Source organism: Echiichthys vipera (genome assembly GCF_963691815.1).
Source record: "Echiichthys vipera genome assembly, chromosome: 2".
Lineage (NCBI taxonomy): Eukaryota > Metazoa > Chordata > Actinopteri > Perciformes > Trachinidae > Echiichthys > Echiichthys vipera.
The window spans coordinates 8,772,220-8,798,680 of NC_139827.1; the positions used below are offsets into that span (position 1 = coordinate 8,772,220).

Below are 26,461 nucleotides of genomic sequence, written 5' to 3' on the forward strand. Positions count from 1 at the left end.
AGAACCTTTGGGCCCACATTATGATTTGTTAAAATCTTTGATTTAATAGTTGTTTTATTTTTGGCCTGGAGATGGCCGGCAGCCTTCTGTCTTCGTTTAGTTTTTAGTTTATAATTTGGTTTTGTTAGGTAGGGAGGGGGGCCAGCTTCGACATCCCTATAGGGCAGGGCTGCCCAACCCTGCTCCTGGAGGGCCACTGCCCTGCATGTTTTAGGTTTCTCTCTGCTCCAACACACTGAATCTAATGATGTGCTCGTTATCAAGCAGCTGAAGCTTGTCACAGGTTTGAAAATCGTCAGACTCAAGTGTGTTAGAGCAGGGAGAAAACCTTAAAACATGCAGGACAGTGGCCCCCCAGGAGCAGGGTTGGGCAGCCCTGCTATAGCGGGCGGCCTGGTCCCCCCTCCATTTTTGCTGAGTTTGGCCGGCATCTCCAGGTCCCTTTTTTGGGTTTGTTGATTTCTTATTTTGGTAAGGTCCTCATTTGTATTTCGCTTGTTTTCCTTCAAGAATGTTTATTTCCTGGTGGGATAAGTTGTTTAATAAAAAACTTTAAAAGTTCTGTTTTCTTTGGTGTCCTTCTTTTATGTTTCGGTCTCCAGTTTGAGCCACTAGTCAATATATTCAATTGTTTGGAGGCGGTAACAATGTAGCTCAAAATGAAGTTGTAGGTCAATATGAAGGGATTGAAAATGGAAATCATAGTGATTACTAAGTGAGTCATGATTTAAATATTTGATATTGTCTTCCAAGACTTCTGTTAACTTGCTGTTTCCTAATAACTGTCAATGTTTATTGCATTTAACCAAGACCACCATTGTTCCTGTATACCTTACTAGTTATTTACTCTAATAATAATAATAGTCATATACAGTTTAAGTCCAGCAATCTTGTGCACACAGTGGGGACAATAACCTTCCTTTTAACAGGCAGGAACATCAAACAGACTCATGTCTATGGAGGTCGACCATCTGTCTTGACCGGTTGGGGAGAAAGAGAAAGAAACAGACTGACAGACACAAAGACAGTCCCAGTGATGCAAGCATGCAGAGAGGAGAGAAGCTCGGAGTATCAGAGGGACAGCAGTATCCCCTGGCAGACTTGGCCTACAGCAGCATAACTGAGGGCTTGTAGGTCCTAACTATAAACTTTATCAAAGAGGAAAGATTAAGCTTCAAACTTTATTTTATAAATAAACTGAATCTAAAACATCTGTATGCACGCCAAACTTTAAAAACCTTTTGCATTTCAATATGTGGAGTGAAACTTTGGAACAGACGAGCGGAGGAGCTAAGGGCGCACTCACACTGTCCTTCCGCACCGGGCCAAAACAGGTTTTACGGGTAAATCCTAGCTCGTTTGACCAGTTGAGTTGAGTGCAACCGCTCCGCGCGTAGCTGCGGCCAGCTGGCCGTCCACGGCCTGTTTGAGAGAAGTGGGCTTTTGTAAACCGTGTTTGCACTTGTACGAGCACGAGCTCCAGCGGCTCTCACGTCATTTTATGTGCGCCTGTTCGGACATAGAAAAAAAAAGACGGACCATGAGCGGACATTTAGCAACAATGGCGGTGACATTGGTGTGATGTGGAGGTGGAGTGTTTACTGCAGATTTGGGCGGATGAAAATATTCAAAAACAGTCGACAAGACACACAAAAACTCAAAGGTCTATGGAAAGATTTGTAAACAAAGCGACGCATCGCGATGACGTCAATCACTGCGTGTGACGTGTTACGGCGTGATGACGTATGGACAGGTAAGAAGCATTTGCGCGAGGCCCAGGCAATGTGAGTACAAATGGGCCTGGCCAGCGGGGGGAGAGGGGGGGGGGACAAGTACCCTAAAGCACGGGGCACGGTGCGGAAGGACAGTGGGAGTGCCCCCTAAGACAATGTCCAGCCATGAGCAAATTCAAACAGCGGTACAAACGGATGGTGTTTACAAGGTACAGGGAAGAAGAGGAGTATGACAAACACTAAGGTTCTTACATTTTGCCATACTTGTCATTTATTTATTCTTACACAAGCAATTATTGTGATGTTTGTTTGTTTTGTTGAGCGTATTAAAAAAAACAAAAAACAAAAAAACAGGATACACAGGAAGTAAGAAAACCTATAGTACAGGATACTAAGTGGAGAAGGTGTATAGGAATTAATAAGCTAATGCTTCTTCGTGCTCCTTTTCAAACATACAAAGGGTTTTAATGACTAGTGCTTCAAGTGTAATTTATTTTTCATATGTTTGAAATAAAGCATTCATTCATAATATTCATCCTTTTTTACTTTTCCTGTTGGAATTTGGCTTCCATACCAATATTCAATTCTGAATCAGGGTGGAGGAACTGCATATTAACCATAGCAACAATAGTTAACATAGTTGCTACCTGCAAACTGTAAATATGTGTCATTGGCGAAACAGACCCGAGCATGGGGTAAACTGACAATGATCTCATGGCCTATGGTAAGTAATTTTAACTGAAGCATCACAATATCACTTAAGCATTCATCAGGACACTTTGTGGTAATTTAGGTTATAATATTTTATAAGTCAATAACTCCATTCTTACTTCTTAACTTGATACGCTGCATTCTGACTCTTGTTGGTGGTGTTGATCTCTTATTCAAAACCTGGCTGCACTGAATGGTGAAACCACTAGTGGGAGTGGAACCACAATAAAACCAAACACCTCAATCAGTGAGTACACCTTCAAAATTAAGCCTTTAGTAGCATTCAGAAGACAAAAGTAGTAGAATTAGTCTGAGTTAAATAAAAACATTCACGCAAAAATGACGTATAGAAAGAATTGATGATGAATTTGACATTTTCTGTGAGAAGAAGCTAAATCTGACTTAATTTTATGACAAATTACATTTAGCAGACATGTCTCATACAAGGAAGAACAATGAATCACGGCTGGAGGTAGCTTTAATATAGTACCTTTATTAAAGTATTCTAGTTTTCATGTTGTATTTTAGACACAGAGGAGGGGTGATTAGCTTCCTGCAGTCTGCTGGAAAATTAGCTTCAGCGTGCCTTTCTGAGAAAACAAGGCACATTTTTCGCAGGCTTACTTTTAAAGAAGCCCACGTGCAGCTGAGTCGTTGTTTATTGACGCCAAACAGTCCAGACGAGACAGAAGACGGAGAAATCTAGTGAGGCTCTCAGCTCATTAATGGCATCAACAATTCATATTGGACATTAATGACGTCTTTTGTCGAATCCTAAACAGGTCAATAAACATTAGTATGTAAACTCTATAATTCATCTCCCCCCGGTCAGGGAAGGAACAGTGGAGACACTGTGTCCTGAGCAAACGTCACTTTATATCACTTTATATCATCACTGCATCAATTTATTTAGTCGTACTATTTAGTTGTACTGTTAGTTCAGTAAGGAATGCTGCTACACGTTTAACACTGTTATCACTCATCGCTCTTTATCACTTATTTAGTTTGTACTTATTTTATTTCAATATGCTGCTAAACTGAACAGTGCGTATTGTTGTATATTGTATTTACCTACGTTCACAATGTCTGTTGCACTCTGTCACATTCAGTTAAATGTTTGATTTATTTTACGTTAGCTTTATTTTATTTGATGTATGTTATCTTATTGTTACTCTGATCCTTTCCCATCTTTGTATTGAAACTGTTGCACAATAATTTCCCTGGGGATAGTTAAAGCTTCTTGAATCTTGAATCTTGAATCTTGAAAGTAAGGTGCATGATTTCCAAGCAATATGTGCAAATGCTTAGAACAAATAGGCAGGCATATCTGTGGCACATGTGTGAGTTATATTCTGTGGTGTTTTAATAGGTTGTTTTGTGTAGATGGACTTTCAGGCCCGCTCAGTCCATCTGGAATGGTCTGATTAGGGATATTATGCTAATCTGCATGAAGGCTGAGTGCTTTCAAATCACATTTTCTCGACTTGACTTTTTATAATTATTACTAATCATTCCGGTCACTGAGGTTGTGTGTGTTTTTTGGGGGGTTAGGTTTCGACAGGGTGAAAAACAAACTCTTAATAGTATTGTTTTGGACTCCTTTTAGGCCAATACATTAATGAAAAGTTTCATTATTTTCCCACTATGATTTCATTCCTGGCAGTGTGGAGAGAGCTTTGAAACAAAGTTTAGACTCTGATGTTGGGAAATTACATTTACAAAAAACACAATTGAACAGCTGACTGAATAAATGAACTACATCACTGACAAACATACAAATCACTTAGTTGATATTTGGCGTATTGTCCTAATTGTCTGCCCGGTGGGGGTCTATTGGGGGGAACTCGGCCTCTAAAGTCATTGCACATAGATTTTTCTTAGGGCATGTCACAAAAGCTCGTTGAAGGGCTTTCCATCGCAATCAACAGTCAGTTCTATAGTTTCATCAAAGTGTTGAAGAATATTTTAGTCTTTATTTTAATACCGTTCCCTTCAATTACCTAAGTTTAGTGTATGGTTTAAATGTTTGCAATTCAGGCATTAATTGATGAATAACTTTAAACTTTGAGAGTGGCTGCAACACCGCTTACATCATTATCCTCCATCATTAAACAAATTTTATGGATACAACGCATTTGTAATTTAGCTAATAAACAACATTAAAATTACACTTGGTTTTCATAATTGTATACATGACTTGACACCATTAAAGAGCTAAATCTCCTCAGGATCAGCTGCGTCTCATGTGTTTCTTATCAACTGTGTTTAAACTTCTCTCAAACCTCACAATGAGTTTTGACACAAAGCAGTGGATGCACCAACTGTCAGTCGGCTTCTTTAGCTTTTGTTTTTACTTGAAAATTATTTTTGGAGGTGGGGGAGGGGGCAGGGTTTAAAAGTGGTGGGGTAGCGACAGACCAGTTGATCTCATAGCCTCTGTATTTCTAAAAGCCTGGCTCCAGCCCTGAATAATCCATAATACAAGGTCAAGCAGTCAAAAATGATCACAAACAAAATAAACTAAATGCATGATTAACTTGAATCTGGTTGCTATTAACAATGCAGTAACCAAGGGTAGAGTATGGTGTAAAACTCTAGATCAGAAAATGATGATCTGATCTCTTCTAACAGTAAATCAAAGCATATGTAAATGCTCTCACAGTTACAGATCAAATTTCACATCAGGACAGTAAAACTGATCCATCACCTGTTGTCTCCGTCACGGTAAGCTTCCCACCGGGCTCTGGTTTCATGCTGCTGTGCTCGTTTGAGTTGCACTTAATGGAAATACACTTTTTTTGTGACAGATGAGTTTGAGTTTTAACCAAGAAGCCCACATTCAAAAGACAAATGTTTATGTGCTGTGGATTTTAAGGTTTAAATGTCAGTGGGTTAATGGATCTATCACTTTAACATTATAAATGATATGCATTCTTTACCACTGCTGGGTGAAAGTGAGTTATCAACGGGTAAAGTGCAATATTTTTTTCTTTTTTGACTGAGGCATGTTTACAGTTCAAGGCCACTTTACAACCGCACATAGAGGTAAAACTCTTTTTATTTCATCAAAACAAACAATGGAGATGGAACAAAATAAAGCTCAGCAAGGCTTTATCTGTGGCCCCAAGTTGACATTAGATGATAAATTGTACCTTCACTGCCTCTTGTGTGACCTGGTTTTATTATGTGGGAAAAAAACAGACCCAGGACGGATACATAAAGTCTCACTGACCTGAGAATGAACTGCCAGGCCCATGAACCTAAACAGTGCTGAACTTTTGCTGAACTGGCCTCTTTGTAAAGAAACACCAGATGGAAAGTGTTTCTTTCTTTCTCTAAGTGCCATGAAGACATGGGCACCCTCTCTGAACACTGTGTCCGGGTTGTTAAGACGTGCTTTGGGATGTTGTTGGTATTGCTGCATTCAGACACTGATGCCAGACGGACATTCTGTATATTGTGTGTATTGTATCAGGATGTAAACCAACAGAAAAGCAATGCAAAGCTATTAGTTAATACAGTGCTGAATCATTGTTTTTCGTGAAACTACAGGAACAATGTTGGTCAGTAATCAACTTAAGTTCCGTGGCTGAAAAACAAAGTCAGCATAGTTCACAGGTGGTCCGACCTGGAATTAAATTTAATGAGCCTTGTTAGGGTCCCCCAGTGGTCACAACTACAAGTCTGGAACCATTTGACCATGGTGTAAATCTCCCCCCGGACAGAGGGCAAAGGTTCGTTGTAATGCCACCTCAGGGTTCAACCTGTGGTCACAGACGGTAAGTCGACTCAGCTGAACGTAGATCTGAAATTAAACATACAGTGAGATTGTCCACACACCATAAATGACTGTGGTGTATCGCAGGTTTTTAATGACTGGGTTGGCTTTTTTATGTTTCTCCTAATATTAGCACTGCCATATAGATTTATTGCTCTCTGCTCAGCTTCAATGTTTGGTTTGCGCACACCCAGTTTGGAGAGGGTCATTCGGTCCTGCAGCTGTGCTATAATAACATATCGTTAAAGTCACCAGTATATCGATATGTGTCTCTGATGGCTCCCCCTTTTATTTCCCTGATTGGTTTACATGATACGTAGTTGTGGCATGTGGCAAGTTCCAGCACCAACCAGTTTAACCGAAACTTAGAGCATTTGACCCCTTGGTTCTGTTTGTTTGGGTTGGTTTGAACTCCTGACCCGAACTGTGTTGCAGACCAAACAACGGCTCTATGGTACGTCTAGGAGGGGTGGTCTGGGACCGTTGTCAATTCAACTCTGGAGCTGATGGTGCTCCATGATACATGACTTCCAGGTAGAAATTGGGAGGACTTTCCACCACATGACTGGTTTTTAGTTTCTGGACTGTTTGAGTTTCGCCTTTGTTAATGCAAACGTGGCCAGTTGGGAAACTTAAACAATGTAACATCCTTGCATTAGTTCTCTTCAGAACCTTAAGGTGTTAACCTGCACCTCACCTAACTTTAGCCCCTTTCACACATGCACCGGAAATAATCGAGAAATCACCGGACGAAGCTGAATGTGAGAACGTAAAAGTCAAAATCAGTCAGACAGGACATCAATTGCTGAAAATAAATCTCTGAGTGAGCCCAGCTAGTGGGCATGCTGATGACATGTCCCGTCCAAGCAGACCTCTGATGGTGAAGAAGAGGGGTGATTTACACAAAAATGGCAACAGAACTGTATGAATGAAGAGCAACGAGATTCAGTAAGGTCTGTTGTGGAAATGGATACTTTATTAAAGATCAACAAACAGGATCAGCTTTTTCTCCGTGGTTTATTTTGCCAAAGCATTTTCCTCTGCAGACAAAAAAACGTTCATCCCCACATCCTCCCAAAGTTAGAGTCTAGCGAATAGCCTTGGTCTGGTGACGTCTTTAGACCAAACAAAAACATGCCTTAGACATTAAAATTGTGAACATTCTGAACCTCTCTCATCACAAGGTCTCTAACACAGGGTACAGATGCACAAATGTGCCAATATATCATCATGAGTTAGTTATTTGCAATATCCATTAAGAAGGTGAGACAGAGGAGACACTGAACTGTGTCTGACCTGACAAAACTATGATTATTAATAACAAATGTCCAAAATTCAGGTCCCACACCGAAATCATCAGACAAATTCAAGAGATGGCAAATCCTGAAAGCTCTACACAGGTGCTCCCCCCTCGCCTGGATCAAACAGAGTATGTCCTTTAAGTGAGAATGCATTAGACACGGAGAATCTCCTGCCATGTGCAGCATGTGTGGAAGAGAAACTCCGGACGAGTATTTTTTGCTCAACTACCTGCATTTTTTTACTCTGCTACATTTATCTGACAGCTATAGTTTCTACAATTAGTCAGTCTGCAGATCAATGTCAGTATGTCCATTTTATAAATTATGATTGATAAAACTACCTGACACTATATAAAGTACTTTAATTAGCACCATGACCATTTAATACATGCATTAGTAATTATTTGTACTATAAATATAAATATCTAAAAGGGGTCATTATAAAAAATTATTTAAATTTGGGGACTTTACTGATAAGTGTTGGCAAAACTTAAGTAACTTTGTGAATTTAGGACTTATACTTGTAGCAAAGTAATTTTACATTTTCAGTTTGATGCTTTGTTTTGTTTGTTTTACCTTTAACTGATATATTAGATACCTCCTTAAAAGTATGTGTTGTGGGTCAAACTAGTTTTCTCATAATGCAAAATGGATAAATTCAGCTTTTTGTGAGTATTTTACAGTATCTAGGTCAGCAAATATAGCAAATGAGTCAAAGGCACAGATCAAAAAGGCTGAAGTGTTTTTCAGAGTAGTTTCTGGGTCAAATGATGAGTGTGTAGCTGAAGTCTACAGGATTATGATAATCTGGTCAAAGGAATGTTATCTCATCATATGGTTCCTCCCAGAAGTTGCAGACCATCAAATACAGCCTAATTTTCCTACCCCTGATCCTGAATTGATGATGGGATAGAACAGGCGAGCCACTATGAGTCAGCAAAGTCCTCTGCACATCTTTGTCTGAATAGTAATCGGCTTAATAGTCTAATTAGAAATGTGTTTCACACAGGGGTAGTCAAATCAAAGAGTTTAAAGTAAACAAAAGTTGGAAAATGAAAAACACACAATATCTCACACACTATTATCTACAGTATATATCTAAAGATCAACCATAGGTCATGCAATAATGAAAAGAAGAGTTTTTTATCCTTATTTTGTCCATTTTTTTGTTTTGCAGAACACAATTTAAATTTGTTCTGGACCTGTGAGTTTGCAAAGATCAATGGTGGAAAGTGACTAAGTACATTTGTTTAAGTATGTACAATGTAAAATGTTTTAATGGGTGTAAACCATCTCACCAGTGGATTAGTACATCCCACACTGCACTGTCTGCTTCCCTCTTGTTCTTGGAAACCTTGTATCATAAGGCTCCAGTGCGCCAACCGCTGAGTATGGTTGTACATCTGGGTCAGGAAGACGGGAGGCTTGTGGTCTGTGGTCGGGTGGAGAAGTTCATCTGGTGGTGTATAAACTTCACACCAACATTGGCCTACTTGTCTATATTTACACATCCTTCCAGTGATGCTGCTATAAATCTTAGATCTTCAGGAACAGCGGCTGAACAACACAGAGAGATTAGGAAACTTCTGCACCACAGCTGGAACCAACTTTTAATATACACTTTTAGCCTACACAGCACTTGAGCTACTTTTCTCACTTCCATACATTAATATGTGCTACATCAGTTTTATTCATCTCTATTTCATTGTTATATTTTGAATATCACCAACTACTCCTGCTCAAAATCCAACTTTAAGTTTACAGTGTTGCCTTTCTTTTGAAATTAAAGTCCTCCTATAAATCTGCATCTAATTCTCTTGTTTGCTGCAGTTCCTGAGATGATTAGTGGACGTGTTTAGGGGGAAGCCATGTGTTTAGAGGAAAGCCATGTGTTTAGAGGAAAGCCATGTGCTTCCGAGCTTGAGAGAAAAATGCAAAAGAAAAAAAAAAAGCAAGATGCTTAGGAGGAGGTCGCACGTGCAGAAGGTCACCCGTGACCAATCGTGTCCCGGGATTTCCTCGGAGCTCTCTCTCTCTCTCTCTCTCTCTCTCTCTCTCTCTCCTCCTGGTGCCAGTGAGGATAAAAACCTCACTTCACTCCAGCAGTTAGGATATTTACCCCCGAAAACTCTCACGATGCTGCAGCTGTTGACATTCCTGGTGGAGAAGCTCTCTCTTTTCTCCAACTTTAAACTTTTTGAGCCCAGCTGGTCGGACGGTGAGGACCGGGAGCGCCCGGCGCCGCGCGGCCCCCCTCCGCCCCTGCGAAGGGGAGACCTGCTGGAGGTCCCCAGAACCCTCTTCACCCACTACGGCATTTATTTAGGCGACAATAAAGTCGCTCACCTGATCCCTGACATCCTGCCTGTGCTAACGAACGACAAGAAGCTCATCGGTTCTGTCATCACAAACAAGAGACTCATCCTCGGCAGCATCTACAGGTGTGCCACGGTGCGCGTGGACACATTAGAGGACTTTGCATATGGCTCCAACATACTGATTAATCGCATGGATAAGATGATGAAGAATCCAGCATCCCCTAATGAAGATGTGGCTAAGAGAGCCGAAAAGCTCATCGGAGCAGTTCCGTACAGTTTGCTGTGGTACAACTGTGAACACTTTGCAACATACTGCAGATACGGATGTGCAGCCAGCAGGCAAACAGAGAAGGTAGAGTCCTTTTCTGCAGAAATGAATGTCTATCTCATTGATCATGTAGTAAATAGCAACATTAGTCATTATGCATGAATTACTCTTGGTTAAAACATGTATAGTACATTATATAAGTAAACATATAGCCTATTCTCCATGCTGTCATATAGAAATCTAAGTTACAAGTTAAACTTAGAATTTATAAGTTTGTTTGTGCCTCTATTGACCTCCCCACACCCCTTACAACCTTCAAGTTCCCATTACACAGACATACATATATAGACAGAGCTCATGTTGATGTGGATTTCTTGTATCAGCTTTTGAGTGGCATTTTTTTTATTTAACACAGCTTATTTTAGAATTTTGTCACAAGACAACAGACACACACGTTTAGTTTAGTTTAGCAGAGTCTTTAGCTGTGATGGTAAGCCCCCCAGATCCCGACACACATACTTAGTAGATGACAGTCTAACCAAAATACTGAGTTTATTAAATATCATTTGCTCTTTTTCTCTTGAGGTTAATGTATTATTTAAAAAAGGAGGCACTCTTCATCTCCACCTCTGCTATAAAGCACTGAGAGAAACCCTGATAATACAGGGCATGACTGTGTTCAAGTGGTGCACAAACAAATCTGCGAATCAGATTAAACCATCCAGCATGGAGCAGACCTGGGTTTCTAGGGTGCCTTGAACTTCAAGGCCAAGTGATAATCCAGCTGTTATTTGAGTTTAACCATCACAAGTAACTGTTGCTATGGTTACATCCGGGTTAACCTTGCGCGGAGTCACGGTTATACTATAAACTATGATCGTGGTATGAAAGATATGCTTTTAATCCCACTCTATCCGGCTGACTGTCAATCAGAAATGTTCTGTAGCCATGAGATACAATTCTACGTAATATTAATAACCTGAACTGTATTTCTTTCCTTTGTAGTTCTGCGAGTGCTTGAAATCAATCATCAGAGACCAGCGCAGCGTCATTGTCACAAGCCTCCTCGGAATGATCTCCATGGTCTGTTTCGGCTTGGCACCGTCAACTACATTACCCACAATCCTGATTCCCTTTACTCTGTGGATGGCTGGTTAAAGAAGTTCATCCCAAGGAACCTGCAAAAAAAAAAAACAAACTGAACTTTTACTTGGAGGTGAAACCTCCTCAGGCAGGACGGTGCACTCTCGCCATGTGATGCCTTATGAGTCTGCTTTACAGCTATACTTTCATTTGATTGTGTAGACAAAGTTTAATGTATTGTGTTGGTACGTGAATTAATAGTTTCCTTTATGACTTATATTTGTCCTGCTACAAAGTGTAGGGAAACAATAAACGTTTTTGTTGTAGGAATATCAATTCATGTTTGCTAACATTTGAGTCACCATAAAAATGAATATGCATTGGTTCATTGAATATCTTTATGTAAATATGGTCTGTATTTTATAGTAGTGTACTTAATATAAAATTGTAAATATGACAAATGTTTAATAAACATTTTATTTTTACTTGTGTGCCTTGTGTGAGTGTGGCTCCCCCTACATCTCCAACCACGTCAGTGAAAGCAGAGGCCTAAATGAGCCCTACTGTGTGTGATATTTAATCATGTATTTTCTCATTGAGATACTCACAGTATGGGTGTATAAGTGTGTAAATACACACTTGAGAAAATGCTGAGTAATAATGGCAATATTTCAATCAGTCACATCTAAATTGCCCGTAGGTGTGAATGGTCGTCTGTCTCTGTTCGTCTCCGTGTGTCCTGTGATAGACTGGTGTCCTGTCCAGGGTGTACACCGCCTCACGCCCGATGTCAGCTGGGATCAGCTCCAGCACCCCGCAACCCCGACAGGGACAAGCGGTTGAAGATGAATGAATGAATGAATGAATATCAAAGCAGTATCATACAATGTCAGTTTTCTTTTCGTCCTGAATGCTGCACCTATTAACCTTTGCTTTTGACTCTATACATTTCGATGACGTCTAATTACGTTTCACCTGCCATAAAATACAACTCCAAATTTGCTAGAAAGTGCTGAATAACGATGAAACAAACAAAGGACTGCAGAACAATCTAGTCCACGAAAAACAAAGGCCGTTTATTTGGGTGCGATGGCTCAATATCAGTGACCTTTTTAAATGAGGATTTAACTTGTTGCCAAGTCAGGCTTCTTAATGAGGACCCTTGTCCTTAATACAACAAAGCCGGAGTTTTAAAATCCAACCACACAGCAGTGATTAGAGAAAGCTCCTTTATTCATGTCAAAATCTTACTGAAACATTGACCAATATCTAATCCTACTCACTGCTCTAGCCCCTCCCAATCCCAACTTAAATAAAAATGCGTGTCAAGCTCTCTGTAGCACACTGCCATCATGTTTCTTTACCAACTACTCAACTTTTTCTACGTAGCTTCCCAAAAGGAAGACGACCCTAAACATGACCTTTCCCTTTACAAGCGTGGTGATTTATTAGAAGTCCCCAGAACATTATTCACACATTTTGGAATATACTTGGGGGACAATCGCGTGGCTCATCTCATTCCGGACTTCCTTCCTGTGATTTCTAAGAATAAATCTGCGATTGCCAAGATGGTAACAAACAACCGCCTACTGCTGGGGGTCATCACTAAGGTTGCCAGCGTCAGAGTGGACTCCGTGGTAGATTTTGCGTATGGCTCAGAGATTCTCATCAACCACATGGACAAGGTGTGCAGTCAGCCTCCCTTGGATGGGGACGAGGTGGCCAGAAGGGCCGAGAAACTCCTGGGCTCTGTCACCTACAGCTTACTGTGGTACAACTGTGAACACTATGTCATGTACTGCAGATATGGCATGGCCATCAGCTACCAGACGTACAAGGTAGAGTCTCTGGCCTCCTGTCAGTAGAGATAAGTAGAAAAATGACAGTATTTGTATTGCAAAATTCAAATTGTTTGCTTTCCCTTGACAAACTTTTCGTGCTGAGCCGATATGGACAGGAATAGTATAAATAAATAGCAAATACAGATAGACATTTCATTTGCCAAAGTCTGTCTGCTGAAGCCTATATTTGCTTTAGCCGTACAATGACATATTTTCATTTTTGCACGGAAGCAGGACTTAATAAAGGCTCTTATCACTTACATTGGAATTGCATAAGGAATGAATCTCTTCACAGCCAGCACATGTCTATTAATATAAGATAAATTAAACTCTACCTTCTATCTAGTATGATTGCATTTGTCTATGTTTGTAAGCTGTCTGCTACTAAAAACATCAAAACAAGTTCTGGCATATTATCACTAACCATGATTATTACTTTGAACAATGAGTCAGAGAGTTATGCGGAAGTGCTGATTTGTGTTTCCACAGTAATTCAATCTTTACCATTTTATGTAAATTTATACTGCATAAGAAAGATCACATGCAAAATCAAAAGCTTTAAGGTTCATTGCATGTGTAGCCTTTGCGGTACTGTCAGTTATTTCCATGGGTTTATTGAAGAAACAGTGTAACTCAGTGTAAGGTGACGTTAATCCACAGTAATATACTTATGATAGTGTGTCACTGAAGGAAAAGGTCTTATTTGAGTGAGATGAACTTCACTTATTTGTGAGGGGAGTAGCTCCATCTAGTGTTACTTTATGTGAAAATGTCTGCCACTCTGGATATAATAAAGATCTCCTTGATAGCAGACCTCTTCTGCACTTCTAATTTCTGATTTACCTCGAACCTCAGATCACTGTCTAACGCTCACACTCTTTCTTGTAGTTCTGCACAGTGGTACGGAAGATTGTTTGCAGCCGGATCAGTGCCTATTTGACTGCACTGTGTGGTGTTGGAGCCATGCTGTATTTGGGCTGCGTGACACCGGTGACGGTTTTTCCGACCCTGATCATCTCATTCACCATCTGGATGGCAGCCTAACGGCCTCTGGTGAGACGGCTCATGGGAAACTTATTTAAGACACTGGTGGGACTAAAGACAGTGGGAAAAAAATGTGTTCACTGTGGCAAAAATGTCAGTATTTTACTTTTACCTTCTTTGGGAAATTGTCGGTTTAAAATAAAAAATGTGAACTGATATCTTATTCTTATTGTCTTTGATAATGTGCTTATAATACCCGTGCTGTTTTAAACCTACCATACCTTATTATTCATCCTTAATGTTCATCAGGCTCTGATATTCAACATTCAACAGTAGCCGCTCAGATTATAAATGGACTTTGATTGAGCACAGAGGAAAATTTCTGCAAGCTGAGATAACGCTCAACGGAGATATCAGGAGAGTAAACACTCACCTATGGAAATAATGGTGGTGTATGCAAATGCATGTAGTGAATACTTTTCTGCGGGATACTACGCTTATATGATGCTCCAGCTAAAAGGTTGGCCTGGACAAAGTGCAGTACTGTACGTTTCTTCTTAATGAATACAGTATCATTTTGATATTGTATAGTCATGACAAATGTAATGTGTTTGTTGGTCCATTAAACATGTATTTGTACCTGCTTGCTGTTGTCTTTATTGTACAAAAAATTAAACAATTTTTTCTCCTCTTCTGTCCGTCATTACATTTTAGTCGATTTTTTTTTTTTTGTATTATTAGCAATTGTCTGATTTTCTGATAATTGCAACCCTTAAATGTTTTCATTCTGGTTCTGGACACTTTGTAACAGTCTTTTAAAATGCCCTGTATAAATAAAGTGTATTATTATTATTATTATTATTATTAATAATACATACAAGGGAACATAACACAGGAACATAGGCTTGAGAAAAAAAACAATTAAATTAGAGTTAAATGTTTTGCTCATTACTGCAGAAAACGCAGTCAACTATCATTTAAGAAAACAACACTATTACCATGGCAACGCTGAGAATCATTCCTAAAGCAATTCCTGTAAGAATTCAAAGCAGACCAACGAAATCCTTAAATATCTAAGTGATTAATAATATAAAATCAGAGTTGTAAATTATTAATCCTGTCTCTGTCAGAGGGAAAATATTTAAAACGGTTACAAAGCCCACAGGGGAGATGGATCTAATTTTCTTATGGTCTTGGTCATGCACACAACGAGATACACATTCCTTTCAATAGTTTCACGATATTCCACCGATAAACAGTTTATTCTGATTACACGCCAAGAAACGTATCGATGCGCCAGCAAAGGCAGAGAAGGAAGAGGAAGTCGTGGATGAAACACTTGACTTTGCAAGTGTTTGATGATGAAAGAAATGAATCTGAAGCCAGAACAGAAACGGTAGTTACAATCATCCCCCCCGATATACGACCACCTGTTATCGAGTGGCTAAGGTTTGGTTAAAGTTTCATAATTTACTACAAAACATATCCCTGATATTGATAACCACAACTAATTTCATCAAATCACAAGGGTCAAACTGTCAGACTGGATTTATCCCTGCCTCGAGTAACACAGGTAAAGACTATTGCCAATGAATGATAATATCCTTGGCATTACACTCAGACACTAATCCTGCAGAGAAGCTCTTTGTATTGATTTGTGAGAGGCTGATGTAATTGGCTCAAGCCCCCACGTTCTATTAAGGGGAGTGCAGGTGCACAGTCCCTGCTGAAATGAAAGAGTAACTGAGTTTTGTCACCTCTTATATTGACACCTTTCCGTTTTTAGCCTGGATTCACTGAGGGAAATCTAATTTCCATATATTCCCACATGGCTACCAATAAATACACACATGGATCACATGGCTGCTTTAGAAATCAAGTTTCTGTTTCTGTAAGAATAGAGTGAATTTATACCAAGAGCACAAACAGTCCTCTTGGATGAGGTAAGAGTTACATGGTTACAATGTCCATCATTCATATGGGCCATGGGGAAAAAATCCATTACTGTACTTAAAGTCTCAATACATTTTCTTTTGATATTGATAGATAAGTTATCCTTTTACAGTCTGTACTTTCTTTGTACTTGCTATGTGACCACGCCAAAGCCTTGAGGGACATCACAGTCCAAACAGTCCAACTGTGTAATTCTTGTTGGCAGAGGTGAATTGTGCAGTGGTTCTTGCAAGCTTACCCGATGCTGAACCAAGGACAATGCCAAGGAGTAAAAACACAGTGGGGCATTTGTCTCGCTCAAACTGGAAGAGAAACTTTATTGACCCACATGCTCGTAACACATTAATTGCAGTACCTCTCATTGGCTGTTATCATTGTCAGTTATTCACTACCTGCATCAAGTTTGTCTGAGTGACAATACGACCTTAGGATTATCCTAAAATAGATTTTCAGTTATAAGCGACTGGACTTGGTTATTTGGTAGGAAGACGTTTCACCTCTCATCCAAGAGGCTTCATTAGTTCATGTACAGTATGCATCTGAGCATGCAGGGACTGGTCCATATGTCTGGTGTGTAGATCCAGGTATTTAACCTCTAGTGAGGGCGTGCAAAAGGCCGATGACGTCACTGGAACCCTTTGTGCTCCAAGTGCCAACGACCGTCGTTGGAGTAGCAGTCGTTGGTGGGAAGTTGGTTTCGGCTTCGTTAGTGCTCTATTGAGTCTTAACGGCAGTCGTTGGCGTCACAGGAGGCCATGTGTGAACAGTTGTCCTTTGAGGTTAGATTGTTGAATCTCCTGGGAAGGGCTGAAAGGGCGGCATTGTAAATTTGAGATAAGTGGTGTCTCCGACCTCCTCCTCTGTTTAGCGATGGTTTCTCTACTTTTGCATAGATGGCTTCTTTTACTCCTCTTTCAAACCATCTGTCCTCTCTGTCCAAGATGTGGACATTGCTGTCGTCAAATGACTGGGCTTTCTCCTTGAGATGTAAGTGGACAGCAGAGTTCAGGCCTGAGGAGTTAGCTCTCCTGTGTTGGGCCATGCGTTTATGCAGTGGTTGTTTTGTTTCTCCAATGTAAAGATCTTTGCATTCCTCGTTGCATTGGACAGCATAAACCAGATTGGTTTTGTGGGTGTGTAGTGTTCTGTCCTTCGGATGTACTAGTCTCTGTCTGAGTGTGTATCTGGGTTTGAAATACACAGGGATGCGGTGTTTGTTGAAGATCCTCTTGAGTTTCTCTCATACCCCAGCCACATACGTTATGAATAACATTAAGATTAATTTCTACACAATTGAGAGCACATTCTTCATATATGTCGACAGTTCCCGCACCATTGAAAGTAGTTACTCTATTTAATGAGTACTATACCTCCAGCAGCAGACTTTTTTTTTAAATATATTTAAATATGTGCTTAGATGCAGCAAACACAAATATTTTTAATTAGATTTTTTTTCACTTATAATATGATTCAAATGCAGCAAGGAGTACATAGAAGACATTGACATCTGCAGCCTTGGACTTTCATGGTATAAAAGACTCAATCACTGTTTGAACATAATTTGTATGCAATCCACATATGCTTAACTATGGTAGTTCCTCCTTGAAAATAAATCAGGTGACGTACTATAAGAGCACCAAGATCTGCATAAGGAGGAGGGCTGGAGTGGTGGATGGGTCCAAAACCACAGGACTTTCTCCCAGGGGACTGGTGTTTGTGTCCCTACAGTATAAACCAAAACCTGTGCTCTGTTCATAACCAAACAGTTTTGTTGCCTAAACTTAACCGTCCTGGCCTTACCATGGAATTACATATTTCATAAGATATCATACGAATTGTTGTACATAGTTTGTCATAAAATATAATCCGTAAATCTCTAACTGCTTTTCTGCAGAATGGATGCACATTGGAGAGAAATCATAGGACCGTGGTGTTTCCCGATGCATTGACGCCCATCCTGTTGACATGATTATGGCACTGTTGGTGTGCAGGTTACATGGGAAACAATCATACGCTGCCAGTGTGTGCTGCCCTATATTTCTCTGCTTTTCAATGTGGACTGTGTAAATTCAGCTACATGGCATATAATTGGAACTTTGAACATGCTGACCTGAACTGAATGAGACAGTTGGACAGAGAGGCTGCTGTCCAATTATCAGGAATTTAAGTCCAGATTCTGTTGGCGTCGAATGTTGAGAGGAACCAGTTGAGGTGGTTCGGGTATCTAATAAGGATGCCCCCTGGGCGCCTCCCTAGGGAGGTGTTCCAGGCACGTCCAGCTGGGAGGAGGCCTCGGGGAAGACCCGGGACTAGGTGGAGAGGTTATATCTCCACTCTGACCTGGGAACGCCTCAGGATCCCCCAGTTAGAGCTGGTTAATGTGGCCCGGGAAAGGGAAGTTAGGGGTCCCCTGCTAGAGCTGCTGCCCCCGCGACCCGACACCGGATAAGCGTTTGAAGATGAGTGAGTGAGTGATTCTGTTGGCTTCGAATTTGTAAGCAAAGTCAAAGCTGACCCAAATTTATATGGAACTGTGATTGCTGCTCAAATCTCTCCAATTCAAATTATTGCTTACTTGGATGCAGAAATGCCTCTTTTTAACTGCCTGCCTTATTTGTTTATTGTTGGCCAAAAATTAAACTGTTTCGGGTCATGGATTACAACTACTGACAAATATTTTTTATCTTGCCTCATCTCTTTTTCCCCAGTTTTACAACCAAGAATAAAGAAACAGAAAAACTGCGTCTGTAATGAGGCCAACAAATTGTATTAAATTAACTTACTTCATAGACAGTGAATGAGACACTGGCGACAGTTAAGCTGGTTTTAAGATTTCTGAATTAATACTGTATATAATAACTATAAAAATGATTACTACTTTTATTAAAGATAGTGCGCCTTGTTGCTGCTTGTGGGGGAATTGTTGGGTCTCTGTAAATCATAAATAAATGATTGATCTTTACCTACTCTATATGTAAAGTGTCTTGTCTTGAGATAACTTTTGTTATGATTTGGCACTGAAAATAAAACCACAATGTTTAACCCAGTCGCACAGATAAGATGTTGGCATTGTACATTTCTGCAGACCACAGTTACATTGAATCTCAATGTTTTTGAATCCCTGAAACCTGTTCACACTCCCTACCTCCCCCTTACGCTTTTTGATGCATCAAAACTGTTTGGTGAGATTTAGGAAAGGTTCATGGTTTCGGTTAAAATAAGTATGAAGAACGGGACATGATCTGTGGTCTCCTGGGTGAAAGTCCAGCGTGCGTTTGACCATCTAAATCAGTTAGTTTACATTGAAATCAGTTTAAAGTCCAGTACATCGAATACAGACCTACAAGGGTGCCCAAAACATTTAATGTCAACGTTTCTGTGGTTTTCACAAACATAGAATGTCATGTTCATGATGATCGCACCAAAGGCCATCGAAAGTAGGGCCGTCCTAGAAGCAGCATTGTGGGACCCTTAGAACTAAACCCATGTACATCTTCGTTCACTTGTTTTTTACTTTTACTATTGCTTACAGTACCTTCCTCCTTCCACCAGAGACAAACAAAGTAAACCAATCCCTGCTGTTGTTGAACTGGTCTGACGCCTAAATAAGAGATCTAAAACAGAGACAGTACAGTTTTCCTTTTTCTTAAAGGGTAAATATGGCACATCTGTAGGAAGTATGATAAAGACTAACGCAGAGAAGCCGTCAGCCAGCAGACAGACAGATTATTAACCTTGGCTGTGAGAAGGCACTGTGTATAAGTCTGCCTGCATGTGAAGAAGAAGGCCAAGGCTTTGTTGTTTTTTGAATACAAATTTCTGGCAGCCGTGACTGAGTTTATTTTGTGATGATCATCTCATTTAGATTCATAAAAGACCCTGGTATGTCTGCAGATACAGATAAGGACTGAAGTAAACACACCTAAAGAGTCATCCTTTAGGTGAAACCTGCAGAGCCATATACACAGAGAACACATCATTAATAGCATCTGAAACAAAAGAACAATTTGAATAATGCCTTGACTTAAAGATTACAAACAACTATGACCACTTCATTGTTCTTTATATCTGCATATGTTTTGTCTTTAGAACGGGTGTCCATGTAATTTTGTTTCATGCCATCCCTTTCTCTCCCCCCTCATTTTCTGCCATCTCTCTACGGTCACTATTTGTTTTAAGGCAGTTTTTGTATAGAAAATGATCCCATATTTTAGGCACATGATTTGTATGTGGACACAATCAGCCACAATTCAGAAAAAAGGAGGTTTGGACCCAACTGCTGAGAAACTTATGAGGGGGCAGGTAACGGCAGTCAGGCAGGAAAATCCAAAACACAGAAATTAAAGCAATACCAAAAACACACAACGTCTGAAACGATGCACACATGTTGAGACAAAGGCACACTAGCACTGAGACGTTAAATACACAAGGTACTAATTAACTACAGGTGATGTGGAAAACAGGTGGGGAAAACACACAAAGACAGGAAGTAAAACAAGACACGAGACACAATGTGGGCACGTCAAAATAAAACAGGAAACACAAAACAATGACTGAAACGAGGAACATGAAAACCAAAAAAATGTTGAACAACAAACACTAGAGTAAAAACAAAGACGGATGAACCAATCAGAAACATAAAGATAGACAGCGAGAGAGTCACTTGAACACAATCCAGTCCGCACAAAGCGTCTGAACACCCTATGGAGACAGAGACGGACTATGACACACAAACATACGTCGTCATATTCACAAGATAATTCCTAAAGGTCAACTCAACTTTTTGCAAGTCTATACAACTTCAGCCCACAATATTAACATGTAACTCAATTAATAACTATATTAATATTTTGATTACTGTGTGTTCTGTACTATGTTTTCATTACAGCCTACCCCAGAACTTAAAGATTCATGTTTTATTATATTTATATATATATATATATATATATATATATATATATATATATATATATAAATAGTATATATTATATATAATACTGAACGCCGGAGGAAGTCTTTCCTTCCGGCGGCCATCAAACTGTATAATTCATCTCCCCCTGGTCAGGTAAGGAACAGTGGAGACACTGTATCCTGAAAATGTCACTTTGTCACTTTATATCATCACTGCACCACTTTATTCAGTTGTACTGTCACTTACTTCAGTAAGAAATGCTGCTATTCTACACTGTCACTTTATATCACCACTACATCACTTATTTTGTGGTACTGTAACTTACTGCTGCTACACTTTATACTGTCTCTTTATATCACCACTACATCACTTATTTATTTATTTAATGGTACTGTAACTATCTGCTGCTACACCTACTGTGCTTTAGGACATGCTGCTACATTTTACTGTGGTTTACTGTAACTTACTTCAGTACGAAATGCTGCTACACTCCACTGTGCCATACTGTCACTTAGTTCTGTATGACATGCTGCTACATTTCACTGTGGTTTACTGTAACTTACTGTAACTGTAACTTACTTCAGTACGAAATGCTGCTGCACTCCACTGTGCCATACTGTCCCTTAGTTCTGTAGGAAATGCTGCTACATTTTTATAATTTTTAACACTTATAACTTATCGCTCCTTCTCACTTATTTAGTTTGTACTTATTTCATTTCAATATGCTGCTAAACTGAACAGTGCGTATTGTTGTATAGTGTATAAACCTACGCTTAATCACGATGTCTGTTGCACTCTGTCACACTTAGTTCATTGCTTGATTTATTTTACGTTAGCTTTATTTTGATTTGATTTATGTTTTTATGCTTATTGTTACTCTGACCCTTTCCCACCTTTGTATTGAAACTGTTGAGAAATAATTTCCCTCAGGATAAATAAAGCTTCTTGAATCTTGAATCTTGAATCTTATTAAGTGTCTTTTGTTTGCTGTATTGTTTTTAATTGTAAAGTGAATAGGGACCATGCTGCAGGGGGATTCACACTTTTAATTGAATAATTAAATAATAACAGCGTAGTTAAAACTAAAGCAAATATGAAGTTTCCCTGTCCAAGCACTTCACCTCCAAACTGACATTTGGTCTTTGGATCGTGACACCATGCAGGGGGTGTGCAGTTTTCGTATGGAACAGGAGACATTTGGTCAATAATTTAATTAATGTGTCAGTCCTCCGATATAAGGGCCCCTATGCAGTTTAGCATATTAATGTATTTGCTGTTCAGAATGACGGATGTGCCTTCGTCCTCTACAGACGGTGTGTGAGCCATGGAAATGGCTGCAGGTATTTTAGGTGTCCCCCTCAGATTTCTCCGGAGCGTGATTCTGTTTCGATAGAAGAAATCAATAATCAGTCATAGGTTTTTTGTTGTTGTGAGTAGCTCTAATTTATACGATGTGAGTGGAAGCAGTGGTTGCATAAGTCGACTCGAAATGGAATCACTAGGCTGAAACATGAAAGGGAGGGGAATCCATTCAGAGTCATTTAAATTCATATCCTCATACTACATTTTCACTGGAGTGGGCATACATATTGTACAAGCTTAAGATGACTTTAATCCTCATTACAGATGGATGGTAATATTATCCACATTATTAATTTTCATTAATCATTCAATGCAATCTTGTGAAGACCTCATTTGACTATAAAATGCAAATTAAAAATTTGATATTAAAAGGCAGAAAGAGATAGAAGAGTGAAGTTAAGCCTGAGCCTACACGGGTTCATTTAGATAAAAAGTCTTCTTCTAAAAGCTCCTGCAATTTCATTTCTACCACTGATCTTTTTACAGCCAAAGCCCAAGGAAAATATTAATGCTGCTTTTATCATTACTTTTATATTAACAGTAGATCACATGACTATGTGCTATGATGAGTATTGCTCGTAGTGATGAGCCAATAGTTAATTATCACCTCTTCTTTTAACATCTTTCAGGTAATTGCTTTGATTTATGTTTGATTGAATGTTAACGTCTTCATCAACCTCAAAAATATCCACAGACTCACTGTGACTGACTTGTGACCAGCAGCTTTCCACAGCAGAGTTAGCCGGTTATCATAGTGGAGCCATGATTGACCTACATTCATCAGATGGACACAAATCCAAATGTATGGACCATGTTTGGTGGTTGTTGGAACGGACAAATATTTGCTAATATATTCACCATATCAACATACAGCACGATATTATGTCAGTGTCGTGTTACGGCTTACTCTACTGCGCAAAAAAATAAAATCAGTTTAAGCGGATTCAAGGACTTTTGTCCTGGTAAGTGGATTTCTATGACTTATGCCTTTTACTACAAACAGCATATATTTTACCTCACAGCTTTTGCAAGTCAAGTCATGCTGTGTCATCCTGGCAACATGTGGTCCTGGAGAAACCTACTGTGGCACTGATGACAACACAGGTGGTTTTGAGTACTTTGTAAGGAGTCTATGTCAGTCTGCAGACAGATTTTGTTCATTCATTCATCATTCATCTTCAACCGCTTAGCCCGGGGTCGGGGTCGCCGTGGGTGCTGGCATCGGGCGTGAATCCAACTGGACAGGACGCCAGTCTATCGCAGGGCACATAGAGACGAACAGAGAAAGACAACCATTCACACCTACGGGCAATTTTAGAGTCATCAATTAACCTAACACATGCACGTCTTTGGATTGTGGGAGGAAACCGGAGGACCCGGAGAAAACCCACGCAGACACGGGAAGAACATGCAAACTCCACACAGAAAGGCCCAGGCCAGGATGCGAACATGGAACCTTCTCGCTGTGAGGCGACAGTGCTAACCACTACAACAAAATCCCCAGGAAGCGAAATGGACTTTGAAGACAATTTCACATAGTGGACAAATTACAATGGACATGTGATGTCTTTGGGCCCAAAAAGGCTCGTTCCCATTAATTCCCATAAGTAAAATCTGAGGATACATTTTTTCAAGGAACACAACCCACGTGAAATGACACGTCTTAAGGGAAGAAGAGCCACACCATTAAATCATTTAATCCCCATTCAAGTTAGCTGGAGCGCTAAAGTCGAAGTAACTGGCTCGGCCGGTGGAAATAATGCCAAAACATTCAGATGTTTGAGACGCAGAGGTTGAACTTTTTCTGTCCTCATGAGCCACTGAGCAGCTTTCATAGGAACTGCAGGAGCTCTGCCTACGATGCTGTCAAGTTCTCTAAATACATTCATGCTTTATGCTTGCTCCCATCACAGCTGGTGCAATCCAAGATGCAAGATGGCCTCTAGTTCAATGATTTCCACTCATTTCTTCATGGGATAAAACTTAAGCAGACTTTCAATACTTTCTTGGGTTGTGTTATCCATCACAATGACAGAGTCTACATTAAAGCACTGCGGGGAGATCATGACTGACAAACAATAGCTGCCTGGAATTAAAGGATAATCACGTAAAAAAAAGTCACCAAAAGTAGCACGTATACATGCATCGTTAAATAACGGAAACTGTTATGACTAACACAATGGTGTGATTCTTTAATGACTACAGAATAATCTTCTCTTGTGCTGACCTTCATGTTCAAACAAGGCCATCATCATTTACAGTCGGCTCTGCATTCACAGGAGTCACTGGGGAAACTCCTAACATGCTCTTGTATTCAGGGTTTCTTGTTTTTTTTGCATTAGGTCACCATCTGTGTATTGCACTATGGGCTAAACTGGCTTTTGCCAAGGAGGCTGCTTGACTGTAACTCAATTTCCAGTGGCCACATGGTGTCTTGGTTTGTAACAGATGTAATCAAATTATGAGCATAATTACGAACCAGAGGCTCAACAGTTTGAAATGGGTATGCTACATTGTGCTACACTTTAAATGGTTAAAACTCAGTCAGTGACCATAATATAAAATGTTAGAATGATTTCAAGTGATGTCTCTAATGATGATGCAGTTTATAAGTAAGAGTGAAGTCAATGAAGCTTCAGGGTTTCTCTGAGAAGAGGTATCTTGCTTTGATCACTCAGTATAATCTGGGATCAAATTATGCCGTTTCATCACTACAACGTTTCTGTAAAAAATATATCTCAGGTTTGTAGTTTGTCAAGACAAATTGCTGACGTGGGAAGTTTATAACTGCCTCATAATATGTATTTTTCCTCTTATTTAAGGGGGAAGCAGACAATCTGATGATGTACCCCCATCTGTTAATCTCTGACTCTGTACAGGACACTGAGTATAATTGATGGCGAAGTATTACCTCTGACTGCTGCAGTCAAATGTCAGTCCTTAAGACATTGTGTTTGCGTTATGTGCAGGCAATTAAGCCATTTCCTAAAAGTATAGACAATATGCAACCATGTCCTGAATCCCAACAGCAGGATATGATGACTCAACCATTGTTGCTTCTCACTGACATCCATCTATTAATAAATAGTTTATCTGGTCCTTGATTACGTTTGAAACATTTATCGATATGGTTTGATTGAATTTCGTACACTGTATTAACTACAGTTGAGCCCAAATGCCCCATTAATACAAGTACATCGTTCTGCATGCGGCACTTACAAGAGGAAACATGCCATCTGTCATTCCAGCACGAGGAGACGTGTATAAAATCAAGTGGATCAAAAACGACCCATTGTGAGGCAGAGAAGACTTGACCTCTCGAGTTGAGGGGGTCGGTCTGTGAAGGACGCGTGTGCTCTCTGTGACTAAACCCGCCTCATCCGTCGCTCTCTCACAGTCTCACTGTGCAGGTAACGCGCCCTCGGTGCCAAACGAACTCAAGTGCGCGCCGGCAGAGGTGAACGCACGTTGTTCCTCCTGTTCCTCTTTTCTGGATACCTCAGCAACGAGAAGAAGAATGGCAAATGCTTTTATGAAACTTTCCTGCGTGCAGAAACAATAAGAGGAATCTGAAAATACCTCTGCTGATGGAGGTGAGTAGACACATTGACGGTGTTGCAATTATTGTTCTGATCCGGACAATTTTCCAGAAACCCGAGCAGTGATCTGCTGTTTCGTTGTACAGTGTATTACATCTCGCATATTACTGATCCATGCAACGCTTCTCACTTTTCTTATGAATTATTATCCCGATTTGTGGGACTCATGGTTACTTGTATTTTAACTTTCTCTGCCTAATACACGAACTAACTGAAAAATATCATGGCTGGGGTATTCCCGTAGTCCAGGCGTACTATTTTTTAAGATACCCAGCAGCAGGTTGTCACTCATCTTCACCTCATGTTTTTTTATTTTTTTTTATATTAAAAACACACACATCAGTTATCCTATACAATGGAAAACAGCATCAAGACTTGAATCAGTGAAGTCATCAGATGACACTCATATATGTTGTGAGTTTTATTTGTAAAATAAATATATAATATATATGTATATGTACCCATATTACAGCAAGATCACAAAGTCTGCTTTTAGTGTGTAACAGCTCCAGGATTTGTCTCCTGACTGGTCATCTGCAGTGCTTATATACCAATTAAATGAAACTTGATTTAAGACACATTTACAAATCAAAAATGTGCTATCCAATATTGGAGGTA

At 39.9% G+C, this 26,461-nt stretch overlaps 3 protein-coding genes across 3 annotated transcripts in view; 2 read left to right on the forward strand and 1 right to left on the reverse strand.

The window, feature by feature from the left end:
* Positions 1–26,461, reverse strand: part of LOC310963831 (uncharacterized protein) — a gene marked incomplete at its 3' end in the record, with an annotated part of 270,431 nt that overhangs the window by 168,384 nt on the left and 75,586 nt on the right. The window lies entirely within an intron of this gene.
* On the forward strand, positions 9,660–11,267 carry lrata (lecithin retinol acyltransferase a; the record flags this gene model as incomplete). Its single annotated transcript, XM_083927490.1, has 2 exons — positions 9,660–10,193; positions 11,115–11,267. The coding sequence occupies 2 exons, from the start codon at positions 9,660–9,662 to the stop codon at positions 11,265–11,267; spliced, it is 687 nt and encodes a 228-aa protein (XP_083783616.1).
* Positions 12,545–14,077, forward strand: LOC310957074 (lecithin retinol acyltransferase; the record flags this gene model as incomplete). The annotated part of the gene is made up of 2 exons (XM_083927502.1): positions 12,545–13,030; positions 13,922–14,077. The coding sequence occupies 2 exons, from the start codon at positions 12,545–12,547 to the stop codon at positions 14,075–14,077; spliced, it is 642 nt and encodes a 213-aa protein (XP_083783628.1).